Source organism: Equus asinus, chromosome 3 (genome assembly GCF_041296235.1).
Source record: "Equus asinus isolate D_3611 breed Donkey chromosome 3, EquAss-T2T_v2, whole genome shotgun sequence".
Taxonomy (NCBI): domain Eukaryota; kingdom Metazoa; phylum Chordata; class Mammalia; order Perissodactyla; family Equidae; genus Equus; species Equus asinus.
In genome coordinates this window covers 12,190,622-12,212,844 of record NC_091792.1, presented here as the reverse complement: position 1 = coordinate 12,212,844, position 22,223 = coordinate 12,190,622, and the positions used below count along the sequence as shown (strand labels likewise).

The 22,223-nt window shown below is 38.9% G+C and overlaps 1 protein-coding gene across 2 annotated transcripts in view; it reads left to right on the top strand.

The window, feature by feature from the left end:
• The window catches only part of SEC24D (SEC24 homolog D, COPII coat complex component), a 103,030-nt gene that overhangs the window by 70,983 nt on the left and 9,824 nt on the right, over positions 1–22,223 (top strand). For both annotated transcript variants that reach the window (XM_070504682.1, XM_014858199.3), the window contains exons 12-19: positions 4,081–4,272; positions 4,866–4,959; positions 13,058–13,174; positions 13,959–14,129; positions 15,353–15,449; positions 15,579–15,724; positions 16,749–16,887; positions 17,682–17,800. In XM_070504682.1, coding sequence (XP_070360783.1) covers positions 4,081–4,272; positions 4,866–4,959; positions 13,058–13,174; positions 13,959–14,129; positions 15,353–15,449; positions 15,579–15,724; positions 16,749–16,887; positions 17,682–17,800 — 1,075 coding nt within the window. The remainder of the gene's footprint in view (positions 1–4,080; positions 4,273–4,865; positions 4,960–13,057; positions 13,175–13,958; positions 14,130–15,352; positions 15,450–15,578; positions 15,725–16,748; positions 16,888–17,681; positions 17,801–22,223) is intronic.

The following is a 22,223-nucleotide window of genomic DNA, read 5'->3' as shown; positions in this document are numbered from 1 at the left end:
CTGTCTGGCCTCTCTGGAATAGGAAAGAAAAGATTTGAAGTGTTTCACCTGTTGGTCAGATCAAGCTCTTGGGTTTTTTTCTGGTTGTTTTTAATGCTGCTGTAGCTAACATGTTCAAAATGCTTGATTTGGGCATGTTCTGGTTCATCTAGTTACTAATATCTTCCAGCGTTCCTCTGTCAGATTCATTCCATTAAAATAATAGGGGCAGGTGTTAAGGGGTGGGTCATTGAAAAGCAGAAGAACAAAAACATGTCATTCTGGATGATATTGCTTATGTAACTTTACAAAATTTGAATAGAATTAATATGAAGGAGAGGCTAAGAATTAGTTTTCTTCTGGATATAATTTAACAAGGAAGTTAGACCATTGAAAAAATTTTAAGATAGTCCTTTGTTTCTCAAACAAATATTTTGAAAAAACATTTTCCCATGGAGACATGTACTAATATTTTTCAATTATGTAAGATGTTCTGATTAGATATTTTTGAAAAATATTAATTTAGGTTTTAAGTGAACCCTATGAATCCCAGGATACTCCTTTCCCATCATTTGAAAATCTCCAAATCCGATGGGAAATAGCAATCCAGATTCCTTTCTGTAATTTTTCTTTTGCATCTTGTTCCTTAGTTGACTCCAAATTAAATATTAAATGAGAATAAATACCCTTAATGATTTTCTGGACGTTTTCCACTTTATGTAATAAAAGGTTTACTGGGAAATGAGAGTTTAACCAGTGGTGGCTTGGTCAACTGGCTTTCAAATCAGTAAAGCCTTCATTTGTAGTGTTTGCTGATTCCTGTGGTGTAAATACTTCCAGCCAGCCTCATTTTAAACTATCAAGGCAGCGTCACTGAACTGGAGTTGGGAAGAGACACGTATAATCAGTTTACCGATCAGTTTGGGCTCTAACTTACCTTCTTTTTTTTTTTTTTTTTTTAATTGAGATAGTGATCGGTTACAATCTTGTGAAATTTCAGTTCTATATTATTGTCTGTCAGTCGTGTTGTAGGTGCACCCCTGCACCCCTTCACCCTTTGTACCCACCCCTCACACCCCCTTTCCCCTGGTAGCCATTAATCTTTTCTCTTTGTCCACAGGTTTAAATTCCTCATATGAGTGGAGTCAAACAGAGATTGTCCTTTTCTATCTGGCTTATTTCACTTAACATAATTCTCTCAAGGTCCATCCATGTTGTTGCAAATGGGACGATTTTGTTCTTTTTTACGGCTGAGTAGTATTCCATTGTATATATACACCACATCTTCTTTAGCCAATCATCTGTTGATGGGCACTTAGGTTGCGTCCATGTCTTGGTGATTGTAAATAATGCTGCAATAAACATTGGGGTGCATAGGACTTTTGGAATTGCTGACTTCAAGCTCTCTGGATAGATACCCAGTAGTGGAATAGCTGGATTGTATGGTAGTTCTATTTTTAATTTTTTGAGGAATCTCCATACTGTTTTCCATGTGGCTGCACCAGTTTGCATTCCCACCAGCAGTGTATGAGGGTTCCTTTTTCTCCACAACCTCTCCAACATTTGTTACTATTTGTTTTAGTTATTTTTGTCATTCTGATGGGTGTAAGGTGATATCTTAGTGTAGTTTTGATTTGCATTTCCCTGATGATCAGTGATGATGAACATCTTTTCATATGCCTATTGGCCATCCATGTATCTTCTTTGGAGAAATGTCTGTTCATGTCTCCTGCCCATTTTTTGATCGGGTTGTTTAATTTTTTGTTGTTGAGTTGTGTGAGTTCTTTATATATTATGGATATTAAGCCTTTGTCAGATATATTACTTGCAAATATTTTTTCCCAGTTAGTGGGTTGTTTTTTTTGTTTCAATCCTGTTTTCATTTGCCTTGAAGAAGCTCTTTAGTCTGATGAAGTCCATTTGTTTATTCTTTCTATTGTTTCCCTTGTCTGAGAAGACATGGTGTCCAAAAAGATCCTTTTAATACTGATATCAAAGAGTGTACTGCCTACATTTTCTTCTAGAAGCCTTATGGTTTCAGGTCTCATCTTTAGGTCTTTGATCCATTTTGAGTTTATTTTGGTGAATGGTGAAAAAGAATGGTCAATTTTCATTCTTTTACGTGTGGCTTTCCAGTTTTCCCAGCACCGTTTGTTGAAAAGACTTTCTTTTCTCCATTGTATGCCCTCAGCTCCTTTGTCGAAGATTAGCTGTCCGTAGATATGTGGTTTTATTTCTGGGCTTTCAATTCTGTTCCATTGATCTGTGCACTCTAACTTACCTTCTTAAATACGGTGCTTCACCGTCATGATAATCATCCTAAACAAAATCTCTAATCCTCCATCTTGTACTAGACCCTTGGAGGAGCAGAGAGCACAAGTTCTGGGCCCTGCCCTTTACTGATTTATAGCTAAGGATTCATGAAATGTTAACTGAAAGGCGCTATGTACTAAGAGCACAATGAGAATGATTTGTAGAAATTTAGAAGAAGAAATAACTTCTGGTTGGTAGCCTGAGGGGAGGTTTCACAGAGGAAGAAGGATTTGAGCTTGGTCTTGAAGAGTAAAATTCTAATAATTAGGGAGGGGAAAGGAAACAGTGGATGCATGTGCATAGTGGTTAGTTGCGCAAAGTCATAAAGTTTAGGCTACCAAGGGGTGTGTATCTGTGTCACTGTGTGTACAAGTCTGTGTCTGTGTAGTAGCAAAGGATAAGGATTCCCATTTCTGAAAATCGTGCAAGAGTCCAGAATATAAACATTTACTAAGTGCTTTAGGAAGGGATTCTGAGGATCTGTTTAAACTGCCCACCCATTTATCAAGGACACAGTGAACAATAAATACCCTCAGTTAGCAAAGGACGTAGAGAAGTAAAACAGAATTTAAAGTCAGTAGTTCGTCAGCCTGTGCTCTCCTGAACATCAGTGAAATTGGGAAGTCTGCAGTGGGATCAGCAATTTGAACTTCAGATACTTTCATCCTGATACTTTCATTTTCCTTTCTGTTGTACTCAAGTAACTATGCTGTGTGCAAAATTTAGAAACTAAGAAAACTAGGTTCTTTTTCAAAAAGTTGTCCCCCAAGCAAAATAAGTTACCAATATCTACGGGTCAAAGAAAGTTTTACCAAAATCTATGGGTCAAAGAAAATGGCATATATCTTTTGTGGCATTCATGTAGCCATTGAGTATTATGTTACATCCACCACTGAAAATTAGTAAGAGCACAGGTAGTGTCTAGGTGTGTTATTTTAGAAGGGAGAGAGAGAGGGAGGGAGGGAGAAAAACTTGAGTAAACACATAGCTCCAGTCTAGACCACTCAGTTCTGAATATATTCAGTATAGACTTGAATGAGAACATTTATGCGTTTATACTCCTTCAGGAAGATTAAGGCCTTGTCTTGGAATTCCTCCAAAAATTTTTACTTTTTGTTACGGTTTTGGAGCTTTTACTACTTTGATTATCTTGCTGCAGCCATCACAAATGGTTACCAAAGAAGAATTACATCGTCAATTCATATATGTGATTTATTTTATATGTTTATACTACATGTTTATATGGTGTATAGCTCTCAAAATCTAGCCCATTTTCTATTGAGATTCTATAGAATGTGTAAGAAAAGAAGCACACAGGAGGAGCGAGTCCTTTCTTCATAAAAATAGCTGTCCTGTTTGTAATCTGAGGGTGCCTTTCTCTTGCTTTAGGTATTCCATTTGTTCTGACCTTCTGGTGACTTCTGAGAGAGCTTTGTTTATAAAGAATGTAATAAGCCTAGCTTGTTTATGGAAAAAAAAAAAACACCTTGTAATTGCTATGGATTGAGAATAAATATATTAAAGAAATGTGAGCAAATGTTTTCATAATATCTATTTGATTGTTTTTACCTAGAATTTTTTTCTTTATCAGCTTACTTATTTTTGTAATATCTATGCCCCATCTCCTACCACTGTGACTGAGCACTGTTTAAATCTGGTAAACAATGATGACCAGAGCTTTAAACATGTCTTCCATATATTTTATAGAAGGTGTTCTTACCAAATTTCTGATAGAAACCTCTCTCGTAAATCTGTGAAAGAACCTCAAACATTTCTTTTTCCTCCTAGGGAAGAGCAAGAAGAGACTTCTGCAATTCGAGTTGGTTTTATCACATATAACAAAGTTCTGCATTTCTTTAATGTGAAGAGTAACTTGGCCCAGCCTCAGATGATGGTGGTGACTGATGTTTCTGAGGTCTTTGTTCCTTTGCTGGATGGTTTCCTTGTCAACTACCAGGAATCCCAATCTGTGATTCACAAGTAAATATCAAGTGTTTTATAATTTAGTTACAGGTCAGGTATCTGTTTTAATTGTGTCAATTCAATCACGTATTATTTTGTTTTGTCGTTAGCAAGGAGGTTTTAACACATGGCTTATAAAACTCTATCGTTTATGTTTGTTCTGTCTCTTTTTAATGTAGACCAGTATCTAAAAGGAGAGATATTTTTAATACTCAAACGCAACCCTATCGACCCCTTGTCTTTGCTGGAAAGGTAGTGCAAGGGAGGTATTTTCTGTAAGTGGAGGAATGTATTCAGTGATGATGATAATAACTAAAGATATATACCCACTGTTCCAAGAATTTATAGTCTAAGAGATCAGAAATGTAGTGAATAGAAAACATATCTACACAGAGTGATTTTGTAAATGTTCCGAACAAATCATAAATTTTGGTGCTGAACCATGCCTGAAGATCGTTCCCTGAGGAAGGGCGTGTGAAATTCACCCATAGGTGTGCAGCATAAGATAAATACCGTATGTGTTTAGGCTTGAAATGTTAGTGATTCATCTCTTGAAGTTTATTACAAATATGCTAAACATTTAGAACCTTTTGGTCATTCATTTCTTACAGTTTATTGGACCAGATTCCGGACATGTTTGCAGACTCGAATGAAAATGAGACTGTCTTTGCTCCTGTCATCCAGGCTGGCATGGAAGCGCTAAAGGTGAAAAAGAAGCTTCTTTTAAGTGCTAGTAAATAAATTTTAAAAACAGACACACACACACATGAAGGAAGTTTCATCCATGAAAGAAAGTTCAGCCTTCATGAAAACACGTAAGCCATTCCAAACTTCCCCACAAATCTCAGGAGGAAATGGCCCAAACCACAGGTCGCTCCCAGCATTTCTCTTCCAGCCCTGTTAGCGTCTGAGCAACTGATTTTTTTTGTTTATTTTTTTTTTATTTATTTATTTTTTATTAATGTTATGATGGATTACAAGCTTGTGAGATTTCAGTTGTACATTTTTGTTAGTCATGTTGTGGGTACACCACTTCCCCCTCCGTACCCTCCCCCCACCCCCCCTTTTCCCTGGTAACCACCGATCAGATCTCCTTCTCAATATACTAATTTCCACCTATGAGTGGAGTCATATAGAGTTCGTCTTTCTCTGACTGACTTATTTCGCTTAACATAATGCCCTCGAGGTCCATCCACATTGTTGTGAATGGGCCAATTTCGTCTTTTTTTATGGCTGAGTAGTATTCCCTTGTGTATATATACCACATCTTCTTTATCCAATCATCAGTTTCTGGGCATGTAGGCTGGTTCCACGTCTTGGCTATTGTAAATAATGCTGCGATGAACATAGGGGTGCAACGGACTCTTGAGATATCTGATATCAGGTTCTTAGGATAGATACCCAGTAATGGGATGGCTGGGTCATAGGGTATTTCTATTTTTAACTTTTTGAGAAATCTCCATACTGTTTTCCATAGTGGCTGTACCAGTTTGCATTCCCACCAACAGTGTATGAGGGTTCCTCTTTCTCCACAACCTCTCCAACATTTGTCGTTCTTGGTTTTGGATGTTTTTGCCAATCTAACGGGGGTAAGGTGATATCTTAGTGTAGTTTTGATTTGCATTTCCCTGATGATTAGCGATGATGAACATCTTTTCATGTGTCTATTGGCCATATTCATATCTTCTTTTGAGAAATGTCTGTTCATGTCCTCTGCCCATTTTTTGATCGGGTTGTTTGTTTTTTTGTTGTTAAGCAGTGTGAGTTCTTTGTATATTATGGAGATTAACCCTTTGTCGGATAAGTGGCTTGTAAATATTTTTTCCCAATTAGTGAGCTGTTTTTTTGTTTCAATTCTTTTTTCCCTTGCCTTGAAGAAGCTCTTTAGTCTGATGAAGTCCCATTTGTTTATTCTTTCTATTGTTTCCCTCAACTGAGGAGTTACAGTGTCCGAAAAGATTCTTTTGAAACTGATGTCAAAGAGTGTACTGCCTATATTCTCTTCCAAAAGACTTATTGTCTCAGGCCTAATCTTTAGGTCTTTGATCCATTTTGAGTTTATTTTGGTGTGTGGTGAAAAAGAATGGTCAATTTTCAATCTTTTGCATGTGGCTGTCCAGTTTTCCCAGCACCATTTGTTGAAGAGACTTTCTTTTCTCCATTGTAGGCCCTCTGCTCCTTTGTCGAAGATTAGCTGTCCATAGATGTGTGGTTTTATCTCTGGGCTTTCAATTCTGTTCCATTGATCTGTGGACCTGTTTTTGTACCAGTACCATGCTGTTTTGATCACTGTAGCTTTGTAGTATGTTTTGAAATCGGGGATTGTGATTCCGCCGGCTTTGTTTTTCTTGCTCAGGATTGCTTTAGCAATTCGTGGTCTTTTGTTCCCCCATATGAATTTTAGGATTGTTTGTTCAATTTCTGTGAAGAATGTTCTTGGGATTCTGATTGGGATAGCATTGAATCTGTATATTGCTTTAGGCAGTATGGACATTTTAACTATGTTTATTCTTCCAATCCATGTGCAAGGAATGTTTTTCCATCTCTTTATGTCATCGCCTATTTCTTTCAAGAAAGTCTTGTAGTTTTCATTGTATAGATCCTTCACTTCCTTGGTTAAGTTTATCCCAAGGTATTTTATTCTTTTCGTTGCGATTGTGAATGGGATAGAGTTCTTGAGTTCTTTTTCTGTTAGTTTATTGTTAGTGTATAGAAATGCTACTGATTTATGCACGTTAATTTTATACCCTGCTACTTTGCTGTAGTTGTTGATTATTTCTAATAGTTTTTCTGTGGATTCTTTGGGGTTTTCTATGTATAAGATCATGTCGTCTGCAAACAACGCGAGTTTTACTTCTTCGTTACCTATTTGGATTCCTTTTATTTTTTTTTCCTGCCGAATTGCTCTGGCCAGCACCTCCAGTACTATGTTGAATAGGAGTGGTGAAAGTGGGCACCCTTGAGCAACTGATTTTGTCAGGATTTCCAGTTTAGTTCCTCCCTTTGGCTTTTCTATAAACTTTATGTTATCTATTTTAAGATTATTTTAACAATATGTGAACTACCAGATATGAAGTGAAAAGTCCCCACATCACCCTCTCCTCCCCTGGGATTTTCAAACATGCGGGGCATGTGACAGCGAGTGACTATGCAGGGCCTTTCCGAGTGCCCAGAGCAGACACTAGGTTGGCCGTGTCTCTGACCGGGAAGCTGAGCCCAAGAGGCTCTGGTCATTTTCATAGCAGTAAAGACAGTTATCTGAAGAAGGCAAAATGATTGAAAAGCACTTACTCTTAATCATTATTACCTTAGTGCAAGAGTTAAACCACTTTGGCCTGGACTGCTAGTTCCTAAAATTGACTTTTAAATTTTATTAAGTTAGGGGCTGGCCCCGTGGCCGAGTGGTTAAGTTCGCGCACTCCGCTGCAGGCTGCCCAGTGTTTCGTTGGTTCGAATCCTGGGTGCGGACATGGCACTGCTCATCAAACCACGCTAAGGCAGTGTCCCACATGCCACAACTAAAAATAAAGGACCCACAACGAAGAATACACAACTATGTACTGGGGGACTTTGGGGAGAAAAAGGAAAAAAATAAAATCTTTAAAAAAAAAATTTTATTAAGTTAAATTTAAATTAACTTTTAAAATGAAATAGCTTATAATAATAACAATAGCAATAATAACAAACAGCAACAACAATGCTACAGAACTGAGTTTATGAAACACTTCCACATAAATTTTGGGTCTAAACATTGTAGCTTGGGTCTAGTACAGCAATTCTTGCTGGGGTTATTTGATCTTCAGAGCATTCACTCATTGGATGTCCCCCCAGAAGCCTCAGAATACATGTTAATTTAACATAAATTAAAAATGTTTTACGTCATAAAGCAATTTGGAGATATTAGAGTTCATCCATGGAAGTCAATGGTAATGATTGGTTGGGCTACAGAAAGACTTGGGAATGCCTATTTTATTCCACATTGCTAAAAACAAATATCTTCTATTTCAATTTGAAGGAGTTTTGTTATTTTTGTTCTCTCTTCCAGTAAAGTACCTAGAAATCCATATGTAAGTTTCCCAATATATGATGAGTCATACATGACCCTGCAAGGCTTTCTACACTAAGAAGTTAGGACTGGGAATAAAATTGTATTCATGTGCTCATGTCTGGGAGGGAAGATGAGCGGATATTCATAGGCTATATGCCATCAATTAGGATAGGGAATGGGAAAGAAGAGAACGGCATGGCTTACAGTGGACCTGAGTACCGAATCCCAGCTCAACCCCACATTCCATTTCTGCAAGGGAGCTATACTGTTTTATGACAGTGGGTTCCATGTTGGCAATCCACAAGATGTCTAGAGGCTGCTTAGCATAGAAAAAATGCATAAAGCAAATTTGTGTACATGCATTCCGTGTGTCTGAAATGTGGTATTATTTATGATACGTTACTGAAAAACCCTGTGTTCTTACTAGCCGTAGTGTTCTTTGAGGTTGCTCACACACTGCAGTGACCACAGCAGTGTTCTCAGCTATCAGTCACTTACCAGAGGCCAGTTCATTGCATCCAATGTATTTTCATGTCTTTCGCATGTTATTTTTTGTTATATTTATAATTTTATTGTTAGAGTAATGTATACTTTTACATTCAAGTTTAAAAATCAGAAGAAACTGATATCTAAGTATAACAACTCAAAAAAACTTCATAAATATCGAAGTTAATAAGCAGTAGTATTCTTGCAAAGTAGAATGACCTATCTTTATAAAAGGTAAATAATCGCCTTTTTGAAAAGATAAGGAACTACCTTTATAGAATGGCACTGTTGGACATAATGTCAGTGGCAGTCGCTGTCGGCATGGCGCCCCACTGTTGCAGGGGATAAGGCAGCAGCTCCCCAACCAGTGAGTATGGAGTCAAGTGTTCAAGGATGGACACTTTAAGAATGTGGATTTCTGGCCCCACTCCTAGAGATTCTGATTCCTCAGCTCTCCAATTTGTTCTGCTGATTCTCTGTATCTGGGAACCACCAGCGTAAGAAATTGTTCTCTATTCTGCAGTATCTGAGAATATCCTTACATTGAGTCATCTCACCAGGAAATTGCATACCTGACCCATACGACTTTGTACGTTACTTTTGCACTAAGAATGCTTTCACTTACCCATGATTTAACATCTGGCCCTAAGCTTTTAATTAATGGTGAAATTAAGAAATAACACTATGAAGAAAGTTTCTTTCTTGTGTAGAACATTAAGTGGAGACATGATTGTGTTATTCAATTTCTTACATGTAGAAAAATTCACTATCTGGTCTTCTAGAGTCGGTTATTACAGTAATTCCAACTCATAACATTTCTTTTAGCGTTAACTACCAAGAAAGATACAAATAATACTTACAGTAGATTTTCTAATATAATTATTTTCTTTCCCTGACGTTTTTACTGATTTCTAGGTCTTTACTTCTGCCTTAGCGGTTCCATTGTGTCTGTGCCTTTAATCATGTTTCCTCAGAACTTTTTTTATAAATAGATTGTTGATGTAAATAACAGATTAATGAAGGCGTTTCTCCTGCATCTGCAAGGAAGATTCTGGGTGATTATAATTGCTTGTATAAGAGCAGAAACTGCTACAGTGTAATTGGAGCTTGTCTGCAGTTCGCGCTTTCTGTCTCATAGCAAACCTCTACCCGGTTTGGAAGAAGAAAAGATTTTTCCAACAGGGTAAAAGAGTTTGTGTGTGTGTGTATGTGTGTATATAAATGTCTGGTGTGTGTAGGATTATTTAGCTACCTCTGACAGTCATATTGTCTCATTATCTTTTCAAGCCCTGTGTGGCTAAAAATCAGCCAGACTTAAATTTGTGTGACTTGTATGTAAGGGTATAAAAATTCTTGCCTGAAGTCATTCTTTGGCTAAGAGCTAAGGCTTTTGAGAATTTGCAGGGTAGTATCTAAATATTGAAGAGACCACCTCATTCCTTCACTCGTTCTTTCAATCAGCAAAGATTTACGAAGTGCCTGTGTTTTGTAAGGCAGTGTAAGGACTGCTGTCCTGGCTTCTAAGTTGTTTACAGTGTGGTAGAAGAGGTGTAACGCTGTGATACAAGACTTGACATTTATTGCTTGTATTCCGGAGAAGGGCGATGGGGAGGAGAGCAAAGAGCGACTTTGGGAACCCCAGGACTGCAGCTGGTCAGCCAGCTAGCTCAGGGTATTCTGCACAAGAGGCCAGAGATGAGAGTCTCGTCCTCTGTGGACAGGGAGCAGAAGCTGAAAGAACATCAAAGTGCAGTGTTTCTCATCGTGTGTCCGAGTAAAGACGTTTTAGAACTGGACTCCCCCATTTGAATTATAGCTTTACTGTCTATCAGATAGATGCCAAGTAAAATCTATATATAGGCAGTAGTAATAAACTTCTTTATTCAAGCAAAGAGAGCAGACAAAAACCAACACAAAACAGGTGCTGATTTGTCACAAAGATAAAGAGGGACTGTTGGGAAAGTTCTTATGCATGTTTCCTCAGAAGTCCTTGAACTAGCCAATGAAACGCTTCGATACACTATTTTCTCTTGTCCACAGCATCTTGTACTCTTAGTGTCTTTTTCCCCACATAGTTTTTCAAAATCCGCATCTCCTTCATAATCTGACACTCATAATTCAACTCCGTGTGAATTTCTGGCATTCCCGTTCAACTTGGCCAAACAGCAGTTTTCCGAGTTAGCTATTACTTCCACCGTAAAACTAGATAAATAGAGTTTGGCAAAAAGTTGGAGGGAAATGGCCTTTAGTAGTTAGACTGCAAATTTATCACTAGTTGGGGGGAAGTTATCTTTAAATTATCTTAATATATACCTAAATTTGATTTCAAGATGATGCATCGTAGCATGCCTTCCACAGCAGTTTATGGAACATCGATAGAGTGAAGGGCCCTGGACCCGATGGGGCTTAGAGAAACACAGTGTCCAAAAGTCAAGGAGCCTGTGATCTGCAGAAGACAGTAGAGTAGATAAAGTTGTGATGTGGTGTCATTAATTCTAGAATAGTCTTATCTACAAAGTAGAGTGGGGGCATAGAGGCAGAGGCACCCTGCTCTGCCGAGAGTGATAACAACACTTCTCTTAAAGGAAAGGACGTTGGGGCTGAATTTTGAACAGTGGGTTCTCCAGGCCAACCTTTCGCAATTTGTTTTCCATCGCAATAATGCTGATCTATCAGGAATTTTCAGTTGAAGGCCCGTGCAACAGTAGGATTGCTGCTCACTACTGGCCACAGCAAAGACGAGATGGGGCGTGGGGTCACCCACCCTTCCCAGTGTGTCAGCTGTGACCACACCTCTGTGACCCGCTCCACAAAGCATATCAGAATGTCACTCAGTAAGACACATTCAGACAGGGCTAACCTTGACTTCTCTCCATTTATTTCTTAAGGAAGTTATTTGCAAACCCAAGTGCCTCGTTATTAGTAGCAAATAACTTAAAACACTTCCAGCTGACTAAGGCATACCAGTGTGTGCTGCTAAACCCAGCCTTTGCAAACAACAGCTCCAGGCCAGGAAAAGGGAGATGTGGATTCCAGACTGAGGGGATAGAATACGCAAAGACATGAAAGTGTCTAAAGCGTGTGGTGTATTCCAAGAAAGCAAGAAGCTTGTGTGGCTGAAACTTCCAATGCAAGGGATGGCAGGGGCGAGGCAGTGTTGGAGATTAGACTGGAAAGATAGATTCAGACAAAACTCCAAAGGCCTGAAGCTGTCATTTACTGGCTGTGTGAACCGGGCAAACTGGATGAGCCTCAGTTTTCCTCCTTGAAATGCAGGCAATAGTACCTTGTTCACAAGGTTCTGAGTATAGAATAAGAACTGTGGGAAGGGTCTGGCACAGAGCTGCACACAGCAAATGTTGGTAGCAGCTCATCTCACTGTTTCCTCCCCTTCCTGCTCCCACCCGGATGAAGGAGTGTGGACTTGATCCTGTAAAAAGTCCTCAGGATTCTTAAGGAGAAAAGCCCCGTCCATGACCAGACCAGTAGCCTTTGTTTCAGAGAGCGCTCTGGCAGCGATGTGCCAGGAAGGTTTGGAGAAAAGCAAGGTTGGAGGGGAGCAATCTGTGGAATCATTTAATTTCAGTAAATTTTGCTTGGTAGGTTACTTCTTAGCTGCTTAAATAAGATTTTAAATATTCTTAATGCTGAATTGTCTTTCGCAGAGCCTAAATCATCCTTTTATTGCTTCCCAGGGACTACAGATATAATCTTGATCCCACATTTTCCCTGTCTCATCTTGCCTAATAACTGGTTCCTGGTGTCGACTGTTGCCACACCACCGCCACATTCTTGTGCATTCTTGCTTGAAATACTGCTTTAGGTTTAATCTATGTTTACTAAAGCTTTCGAAGAAGAGCTTCTGTTGCATCATGACCTGGGAATCTCATCAATTACTGTTGCAGCATGGGCTTACCTGGTCCTGAAAGACTGTCCTGTAGGCTACACTAGAGAGTATTTTCACTGTAACGCATCATCGTAATAGCTTTTTAAAGCATCATGGTATATAGACCTACATTTAAATATTGGTGCTCTCATTTACAACTTGTGTGACTTAAGGCGAATCTCTTATCCTCTCTGAGCCTCAGTGTTCCCATCTGTAAAATGGAGAGAATAGTACTTGCCCAATGATGCAGAGGTTATTGTGAGGATTAAACGAGAGTTGTACAGTGATTGGCTCTTAGAAAGTACTTATATTTTAATTTATTTTCTGAGTCCCTTAAAATAAAACTTTCCCACCCAAAACATTTTCTGTGATTTTTTTTTCAGGCAGCAGACTGTCCGGGGAAACTGTTCATCTTCCATTCCTCCTTGCCGACTGCGGAAGCACCAGGGAAGCTCAAAAACAGAGACGACAAAAAGCTGATTAACACAGACAAAGAGAAGGTACTTGTAAACAGTTACCCTTTGAAGTGACTATATGTCAGTTCTTAAAAGGGAGTAAGGAAAGAGGGAGTGTGTCCTTTGTGTAAGAAAGAGGAAAAGCTAAATGTAATGCATAAATCCAGGACATTGTATATGATACAAATATTATGAATCGCAAATAATTTAAGAAATTTTATATTCCTAGAAAAACTGATGTCCAAAATGTACCTAAATTAAAATAAGGTCTCAAACTTTTTTCACGTATAATCTGTGTAAGAGACCGAGTAATAAGACTATTATAGAAATGGAGGAAATGGGGGAAATGCAGAAAAAAAGTAAAAGGGAGAGGGAGATTGTAGATTGCACCATCTGACAGCACTCCTGAGGCTTGAGGCAGAGGGCCTGATGCCCACAATAGGCTTTGCTCACACCCTCGGACAGTGGAGCCATGAGAGGGGCAAGTCAGCGGGCAAGGTAAGACCATGACGGAGGCATCCAGCTACTGGCCACGTGACAGCAGCCAGCCTGCCTCCTCTAGGCTGCGACGGGAGGACAGCAATATCAGCTTCATTAGCGTTGTGGGAGGATCACATCAAATTGTGCGCAGCTGAGCCGACCACAGAATGGCTGCTCAGGAAGTGGCTGCTGCCCTGATGATGCCACAGTTCATTTCTTCAGCCCAGTTCACTTAACAGGAAAATTTTTTTTTTTTTAAGAAATTTAATACGAATTCAGTGGATATTAAAAATTTTAACCAAAAACATTTTGTGACTCTCTTTTTCCTCACGTGCATCTTTTTCTTTAGGTACTTTTCCAGCCCCAGACAAATGTCTATGACTCGCTGGCCAGGGATTGTGTGGCTCACGGCTGCTGCGTGACGCTCTTCCTCTTTCCCAGTCAGTATGTGGACGTGGCCTCCTTGGGTCTCGTGCCTCTGCTCACTGGAGGAACCCTTTACAAATACAACAATTTCCAGGTAAATGCCAGCAGTTTGTTCACCTCAGTTTTCTACTGCCATTTGACTTCTGGTGCTTAGATTATAGGTTGAGAAAGCTGTTCCCCGCTGTGGGAAACTGACAAATGTTCATTGTAGAGCCAGTGGTAAACAATGGATGTATGGTTAAGCAATTGCTTTCCTGCTCCCTAAGTGTTTGGCAGCCTCAGAGGTGAATATCAATATAAGCTTCTATGATGGAGAAAAATATATTTTACATAAAAGTTTTATACTTTATATTAAATATATTTAAGATATTGTTTTAAAAAGTGACTATATCGGGGCTGGGCTGGTGGCGTAGTCGTTAAGTTCACGTGCTCGGCTCTGGTGGCTCCAGGTTCACGGGTTTGGATCCCAGGCATAGACATAGCACTGCTCATCAAGATGCACTGTGGTGGCATCCCATGTAGAATAGAGTAAGATTGGCACAGATGTTAGCTCAGGGCCAATCTTCCTCACACACACAAAAAATGAAAATAAGTGACTATATATTTGTTTTAAATTGTTCCAGTTTGGGGGATCAATTCATCATACCCTCTCTTCTAAGCCTGAATTGAGAGACAGAGTCAGGAGATGATCAAAATGTCAGCACTATAGTGGCCCTGGGTTCGTTGACAAGTGGATTCACTAATGCTTCACTCTCAATGTGACTAACTTATACACTCAGGCCCAGGGTGGGCACAGCTACAGGCTTCTCCTGTGGACAGCTGTGCCTTGAAAACTTACTATCCTGAGGGGCGGGAAACATGTGCCTCCTGCAGATAGGCTGCCTCCACAGACAGAGGATGCAGAGAGGCTCAGCTGTGCCCACCCAACTCCTTTTCCCAAACTACTAATCAGACAAGTCACCTGCCCTCACCTGAGGACAAGGGGTCAGGGGCTGCCGTCTAGTTCATGCACCTCCACTTTGAAACATGGAGTGAGCATGCGTGTTCCCCCAAGATAATAATAAATGTTAATTATCATCTGTTTTTATTTATCATCAATAAATTATTTTTAATTGCCTAGCCACATATTTATATTGAAACTAGTTAAAGGATTTGATAAGACCAAAGATTGCAAATGAAATAAAATTGAAAAAACTTTAAAAACCCTTTCTAAGATTTCTGGATAAAGTAGGTTTTAATCCAGATTAAAAAAAAAAAGAAGTTTGTTTAAGTCTTTTACTGCCATCTGGTGGACATTGATCATACTTTATTTTTTAGATGCATTTGGATAGCCAACAATTTTTGAATGACCTCAGAAATGATATTGAAAAGAAAATAGGATTTGATGCTATTATGAGGGTTCGTACCAGCACAGGTAATTTTCACTTAGACTATTTTTCAAGTCTCTGTTGTATAATTGTTTCTTCTTCAGATGGACAACAGGCCACCAAAGAAAATAACAGTAAAATAATGAGAAGCAAAATTTCTTTTTCTCCATCCTTAGGTTTCAGAGCCACTGATTTCTTTGGTGGGATTTTTATGAACAACACCACTGATATAGAAATGGCAGCCATTGATTGTGACAAGGCAGTGACCGTGGAGTTCAAGCATGATGACAAACTTGGTGAAGACAGCGGAGCCTTAATCCAGGTGATTTAAAGTACATTCTCATCGTTTTGCTTATTAGTTTGTTACTGACAGAGATCAGTGGGGAGACTAAAATACCATCAACTGTGTTAGTCTCTCCATAAAGAAATTCCACTCTATTTCTCCAAAAGCAAAAGTCATTAGAGTACTCTGTTGTGTATTCTCCATACTCTGATTCATATATGCTGTCTCTATGAAGTAGCAATCATACGTCATTGCATGAGAGGCCTGCAGACTCGTGGTCAGTATCGCAGGCATCAGCTCGCTGACCGCCACTCGTGTTCAGTTCTTTCTGGCTCAGCGCCCGTTCACTCATTTGTTGCTCTCCTGCCACATGTCAGACACCATGGTGAGCACATGTTATCATGTTATAAGCAAGTATAAATAGGATTTGGCTTTGTAGTAAATAAAATTAACTAGAAGCCATGGAAACTGTGAGTTAAAACAAGAAAATTATATCTAATGGTCATAGTTTTCAGACATGAGCGTCATCCTTAAAGAATGGAGAGAGGCTGGCATTACGCTAAGGAAGAACTCTAACCAATGTTTATTTTAAAGTCTCAGATATTTGGGGAGATAGTTACGTGTTTGCAAATGTGTATGTTATCAGCATAAAACCTAAGTGCATCCTCAGAGCTAGTTGTATGTTTTTAAGGGAAGTGAGCCTTGAGTAGGGCCATGAGAACATGAAGGTATTATTTCTGGACCTGAGTCCTTGGTAATGAAATCTGAGATAGGCGAAATGCAGACTAGTTGTGGAAATGCAAACAGATATTTACTTGTGAATAGCCGTATTAAAATTTGTTTAAATCGGTGAAATCCTACATAGAAACCCAGTGTATGAATTGGTCCTTATTCCTCCATCATTTGTTGCTGTTTGACTTTTAGCAATAATAGAAAAAATCCTCTGGAAAAATTTAGAGGGCTTTCTGCTGTACACAGTGTTCTGTAAATGGAAATAAGATCAGACTTGCTTGGGGGGTTATGTTGACCTGAAAAACACGTGTCCTCGATGTTGCCTCTGCAGTGTGCTGTGCTTTACACGACCGTTGGGGGTCAGAGAAGACTTCGGATTCACAATCTCAGCTTGAACTGCAGCTCCCAGCTAGCTGATCTCTATAAGAGCTGTGAGACAGACGCCCTGGTCAACTTCTTCGCCAAGTCAGGTAACCTTTGCTAATCCTGTGGTGCAGTATACCCTGCCTAGTAAGTCAGTCAAGACTTATTGGATAATTGAGTTAGTAGCTGACAGGCACTGTGGCGGTGCAGCCTTTTGGTGGGTAAATTCAGAATTTAGAAGCAAAGGGTCAAGGAGAATAGTCAGCATCTCTAACTCTAATAATGAGATAACTCAGTTCAGGCTCAGCTATAAACTTTTATTTAAAAAAGTTTCCTTCCCTAGGGGTCTGAGTTGAAATTTAGAAAGGTGATACTTAGGTCTTAGTATGGGACATGAGCGTGCCCTCTGGCACATGGGGATAATGGAAAAAGACCGTCCCTAACATTATCCATACCGTGATAATTATGAAATGGGAGGGGCCCAAGGTGGAATTTGCTTTGGCTCCTTCTCCCCCATGAAAGGTTTCTACACTTCTCCTTCTACACTAAGGTTTAGAAGCAGCAGCAATCCAGCCTGTTGGAATTCAAGACATCAGAAAATGGCAAACTGGTCTGTCTTTTCTCTGTGTGTAGAGTTCTGTCTCTAATATTCCAAGGAAAAATCTGGACCAGTTACCTACATTTTGTTATAGGCAGGCCATTGTTCTTCATTGGCCAGATCATCATACTTAGTCAAGCAGAGATCATTAGCAAATGATATTAACATTTTAAATCCTGTCATCCCTTGCTGGGTAGTCTGAAGATAATAGCAATTTGGGTTTTTTTATTATTCTTATTATTTGAAGGGATCAATTTCTAAGCTTAAAACTTTGATGCCCTTTTCATTGTTTTGTGCAAATAGCTTTTAAAGCAGTTCTGCACCAGCCCTTGAAGGTCATCCGGGAAATTCTAGTTAATCAGACTGCCCATATGTTGGCATGTTACCGAAAGAATTGTGCAAGTCCATCTGCAGCGAGTCAGGTAAGCTACCTGTTGTACGAAGATGCTAAAGTGTTCCAAATGACCACTTGTTCCTTCAGCATTTAACTGTTGAAGGCTTATAATATTCTATGGATTTAGATGCCATATAGTAAACTATTTTACCAAAAAGAATGAGAAAGCCAGCTTTGGGGACTGTGGTATTTTTATAGCCAACAATAAAAAGCTTAGTGGCTTTACAAGATGCATGAACCAAAAAATGTGTATGCATATTGAGTTGACATTCACTACATTATGTATAAACAAAAGAATGTTATATGTAAGAAATGTCACGATACAAATGAGATTCTTTTTTTGTCTATGAAGATGGATATATGAAGATGGATATTTGGTTGTGAAATTTGTGTTCTTAAATACTTTTTAGACATATTAATAATCAAAGTTAACATGAACTGATGGCAGTAATGACTTCTTTATATTTTATAAGCATAAATATAATTTATAAAATTGGAATTCTTTATATTTAAAAGTTATTCATAGGTATGAAGAGTTTTGAAAGAATTGTCTCTGGCCATCATCTACTAATATGAATTTGAGAATGTCCTTTAAATAAATCTCATTTAGACTCTCTCCTGTAAAAGAAAAAGGAGAACCTCATGTCCACATTTATATTTGCATCTGTTCTCTTGTTCACACTCTTCCCTCTGTCAGTCAAAGCTAGCTGCCATTTCTCATAGCTGTGTATTGAATTTCTGAGTATAGAATTTGGATTATAAGAGAAGAGATACGAAGAGATGGGAAAACTCTCTAGTTCATTCACTGTCAAAAGTGCATGCTGAGGGGACATCTGAAACCCTACCCAAAGTAAGCCCCCAGCAACAAAGACAGTACAGATAAATTTGGGGGCCAAATTCATAATCTGGGTAAAGAACAAAAATAAAACAAACACAGTTATTAGCTCGGACTTTTCACAAAAATCTCTTTCTGTGCTGTCCAGAGTGATTCAATCAGCTGCCCATGCTCTCATCCCCTGTGTTGATAATCACATAAGCAGCTCTTGAATCTATATGAGTGTCAGTCCTCTTTCGTATTCAGAAGATTGGCCGCTTTGGTAAACTCTGATATCAGTACCGTGTCACAGTGTGCTTGTTTAATTTAGACAAAGCCCACCAGGTGCACCTGGATAGAGTCCAATGATGAGCACTTTACACCCCAGTTTTACTGTTTGTTTTAGAGGCCTGGAACATTCTTCTGTGTCTGGAGTATCTCACTCTTCAGAAGGATTAGTTGACAGAGAACAGGTACAGTTAGCATCTTCTCAGGAAGTTTGCCAACGGTGAAACGATCAGATTCAGAGACCTCAAGTTAAAAACAAATCTGTTCCCTATTTAAGGAAAGAAAGAAAACCTGTCGGTTCCTTCTGGTTTAAAAGTTAAAAGCTTTGTCTCTACTACTAGATCATCTGTTTATTACTGTTTAATTATTTTTGGAGTAAAAACATTATAATGACAAGTTTTCTTTTAAAAAGTTGATAGAGATTATTCCTGTTCTTATGAGATTTTTCTTTCCCCATTAGCACATTTCAAGTGTACCTTTTGACCAATGATATGCTTTAAGATGTGATATAACTTAGATATCTTACAGTTATCCAGCATGGAGTCTGGAAAATGTAGGGATTATAATATATTAAAATATACCATTAAGTAAAAACCTAGAATGGCTGGACTTGGGCTTCTCTTCAGAGAATGTAACTTCAGACTTGGTGCCTCTTGTAGTTCGCTTGCGAGAAACAGCATTTGTGGAGAAATTCCTAAAGGAATTCCACTGTTTTTCTATAGAGACCAAAGTTTCCTTGATCCAAACAAGACCGTTAAGGAGCTGTATACTTGGGTTATGTGATGCTGGACCTCAGTCGAACTGCTTTTACTGTATGCCAGGGCCAGGACTAGGTTGAGGCAGAGAGGTGCTTAGGGGTAAAGGAGTGTAAGGAGTGTAACCCAGCGTATGACCCCTCAGACTGTAAGGAGGCACTAAACTCTGGGGGTCATATGCTGGGTTAAGACATATAACTACAAACAACATTAAAACAGTTTTTTAAGCTCACATAAGCAAGGTAGATTCTTTTTATTAAATCTAATAGCTCACTGTTCTGAATTTAAATGTATTACGTTATTTGGAAGTATAGCGATTTCAGAAATGCAAGTCAAATGACTTACCTGCAAAGTAATAGGTTTAGTATGCGTGCTTCTATGTGGGAATGGAAAACGTTCTTCATTCATAATGTGTTAGAGGCCTAACTAGTTAACTAGCTTAGAAGTAGCATCGAGGCCGTTTGGCTCTGGAGGATGACCATGATCTGGCTCCTCCATCTTTGGATCATGATTTTCCTTGGTTGAAAAAGTAATCCAGTATCAAAGGTTATCAAATAAAAATATTTTATGCTAGAGAAAAAATTATAAGCGAGTGTTCTACTCATATGAGGAAACGTGTATTTAACTGTCTTTGGTTCTTTGAAAGGAGATTAGAAGTTGATAAGGGAAATAAACTACAAAGTAGAATTCTGAAATATTCTGAAATATGTTTGCCTGAACCAGTTAGAAAGGTCTGCCTTACACATGCCTCAACGTAGTAGGTCATGAGAAGAGACGTAGGACGTAAAGGGATTTGAGCTGAAGAGTAAATGTTAAAAGAGCCCCGAGGGAAATTTTCTTTTCAGTGTGGATTCTGATAAATGTACAGCCATGTAGCCTATAATGACGTTTTGGTCAACAACGGACTGCATATAGGAAGGTGGTCCCATAAGATTGGCCCCGTCTAGCCTAGGCATGTAGGAGGCTGTACCATCTAGGTTTGTGTAAGGACACTATGATGTTCACACAGTGACGACATTGCCTAACAACACATTTGTCAGAACGTATCCCTGTCATTAAACAACACATGACTATATATTCTTTTTCATCATTAAGATAGAAAGCTAAAAAGAAATCACGAATTTATAGACCAGATATTTCTGTTTACAAATTATCATTATCTCCTCTGTATTCTGGATTATGTATTCTGGATTATGGATCTACGTATTATGGATATTTCCCTGTCCATTGACCTACTGATAAATGGAAGGAAGTGATACTCAGATTGGTCAATCTTGTTTTTTAGCCATTTTTATAAAATTGAGTTGGGAGAAGGTTAACACAGGCAAATTATTTGTAATTTATTACTCATCAGGTTGTGTTTCTAGAATTGCTGCATTGTGTTTATTTGCAGCATCACATTACAAAGTATGTCCTTTGAGGTAGCTAGAATGAGGTCATGTGAGCCAAAGTGAGGATGGAGAGGAGGGTACAGGTGGATTATTAAGGTAGAATTGAAAGAATTCATTTACTAATGGAGAGTAAAGAAAATGAACTTCAGTTTCATCTGCTGGTTCCAGTATCTAAAATAGGAAACATAAGAGGAAGAACATATATGTGGAATTGTAGGAGTTTTATTTTGCCTTATTCAGTAGTGATACATCTAAATTCATGAAGCATTTCCTGTTTTCATTTGTATCTGTAGTACTACAATCTCCTTATCATGTTTTACCTGTTTGTATGTCTATCATCCCTAACAGACTTCGAGTACCTTGTGACATGGGCTATGCCTCATTCCTCTGTAGTTGTGCATCGCTTAACAATGGGGCTACATTCTGAGAAATGTGTTGGTAGGCGATTCATCATTGTACGAATATCAGGCTTACACAAACCTAGATGGTGTAGCCTACTACACACCTAGGCTGTATGCTACTGATCTTATGGGACCACTGTCCTATATGCAGCCCGTCCTTCCCTGAAATGTCATTGTGTGGCCCAGGACTGTACGTCCTCGACACTTTGCACAGAACCTGTGACATAGTGGCGTTTAATAAGTATTTGATGAGTTCATGACTAACTGTGTGAGTTTAAGATGCATAAAGAGAATAAAGGAAGAGATAGCTCATGGGAAGTTGGAAATGCTTGAACTCAAGAGGTAGAATTCAGTAATACAGATTAGGAAATCACTTAGGTCATTTTATGTAATAAACATGTATATGATACTCTGTGCTAGGCACTATTTTAAGTGCTTCAAAATTAATAATCATTTAACCGTCAGAACAACCCCATGATCATGAAGTCGGTGCGCTATTATTCCAAGGAAAAGAGAATAGGTAATTTGCTCAGGGTCACACCCCTAGTAAGAGGCAGAGCTGGGATTGCACCCTAGGTGGGGGGTGCTGATCACCACTGCATCAAGCTCCTGCAGCGCTAGATGAATAAAACCAACCATCGTTCTTGGGATACCTACTCTGTGCCAGTTTCTGTGCTTTGCATGGATTGCCATTTAAACCTCACAAGGACCTCAAAATCAAGTGATGTTTCCATCTCGCAGGTAAAGCTTGGCAGGTCTTTCTTAGTAAAGCCCAAGCACCTGAAACAAATATCTCTCTTTT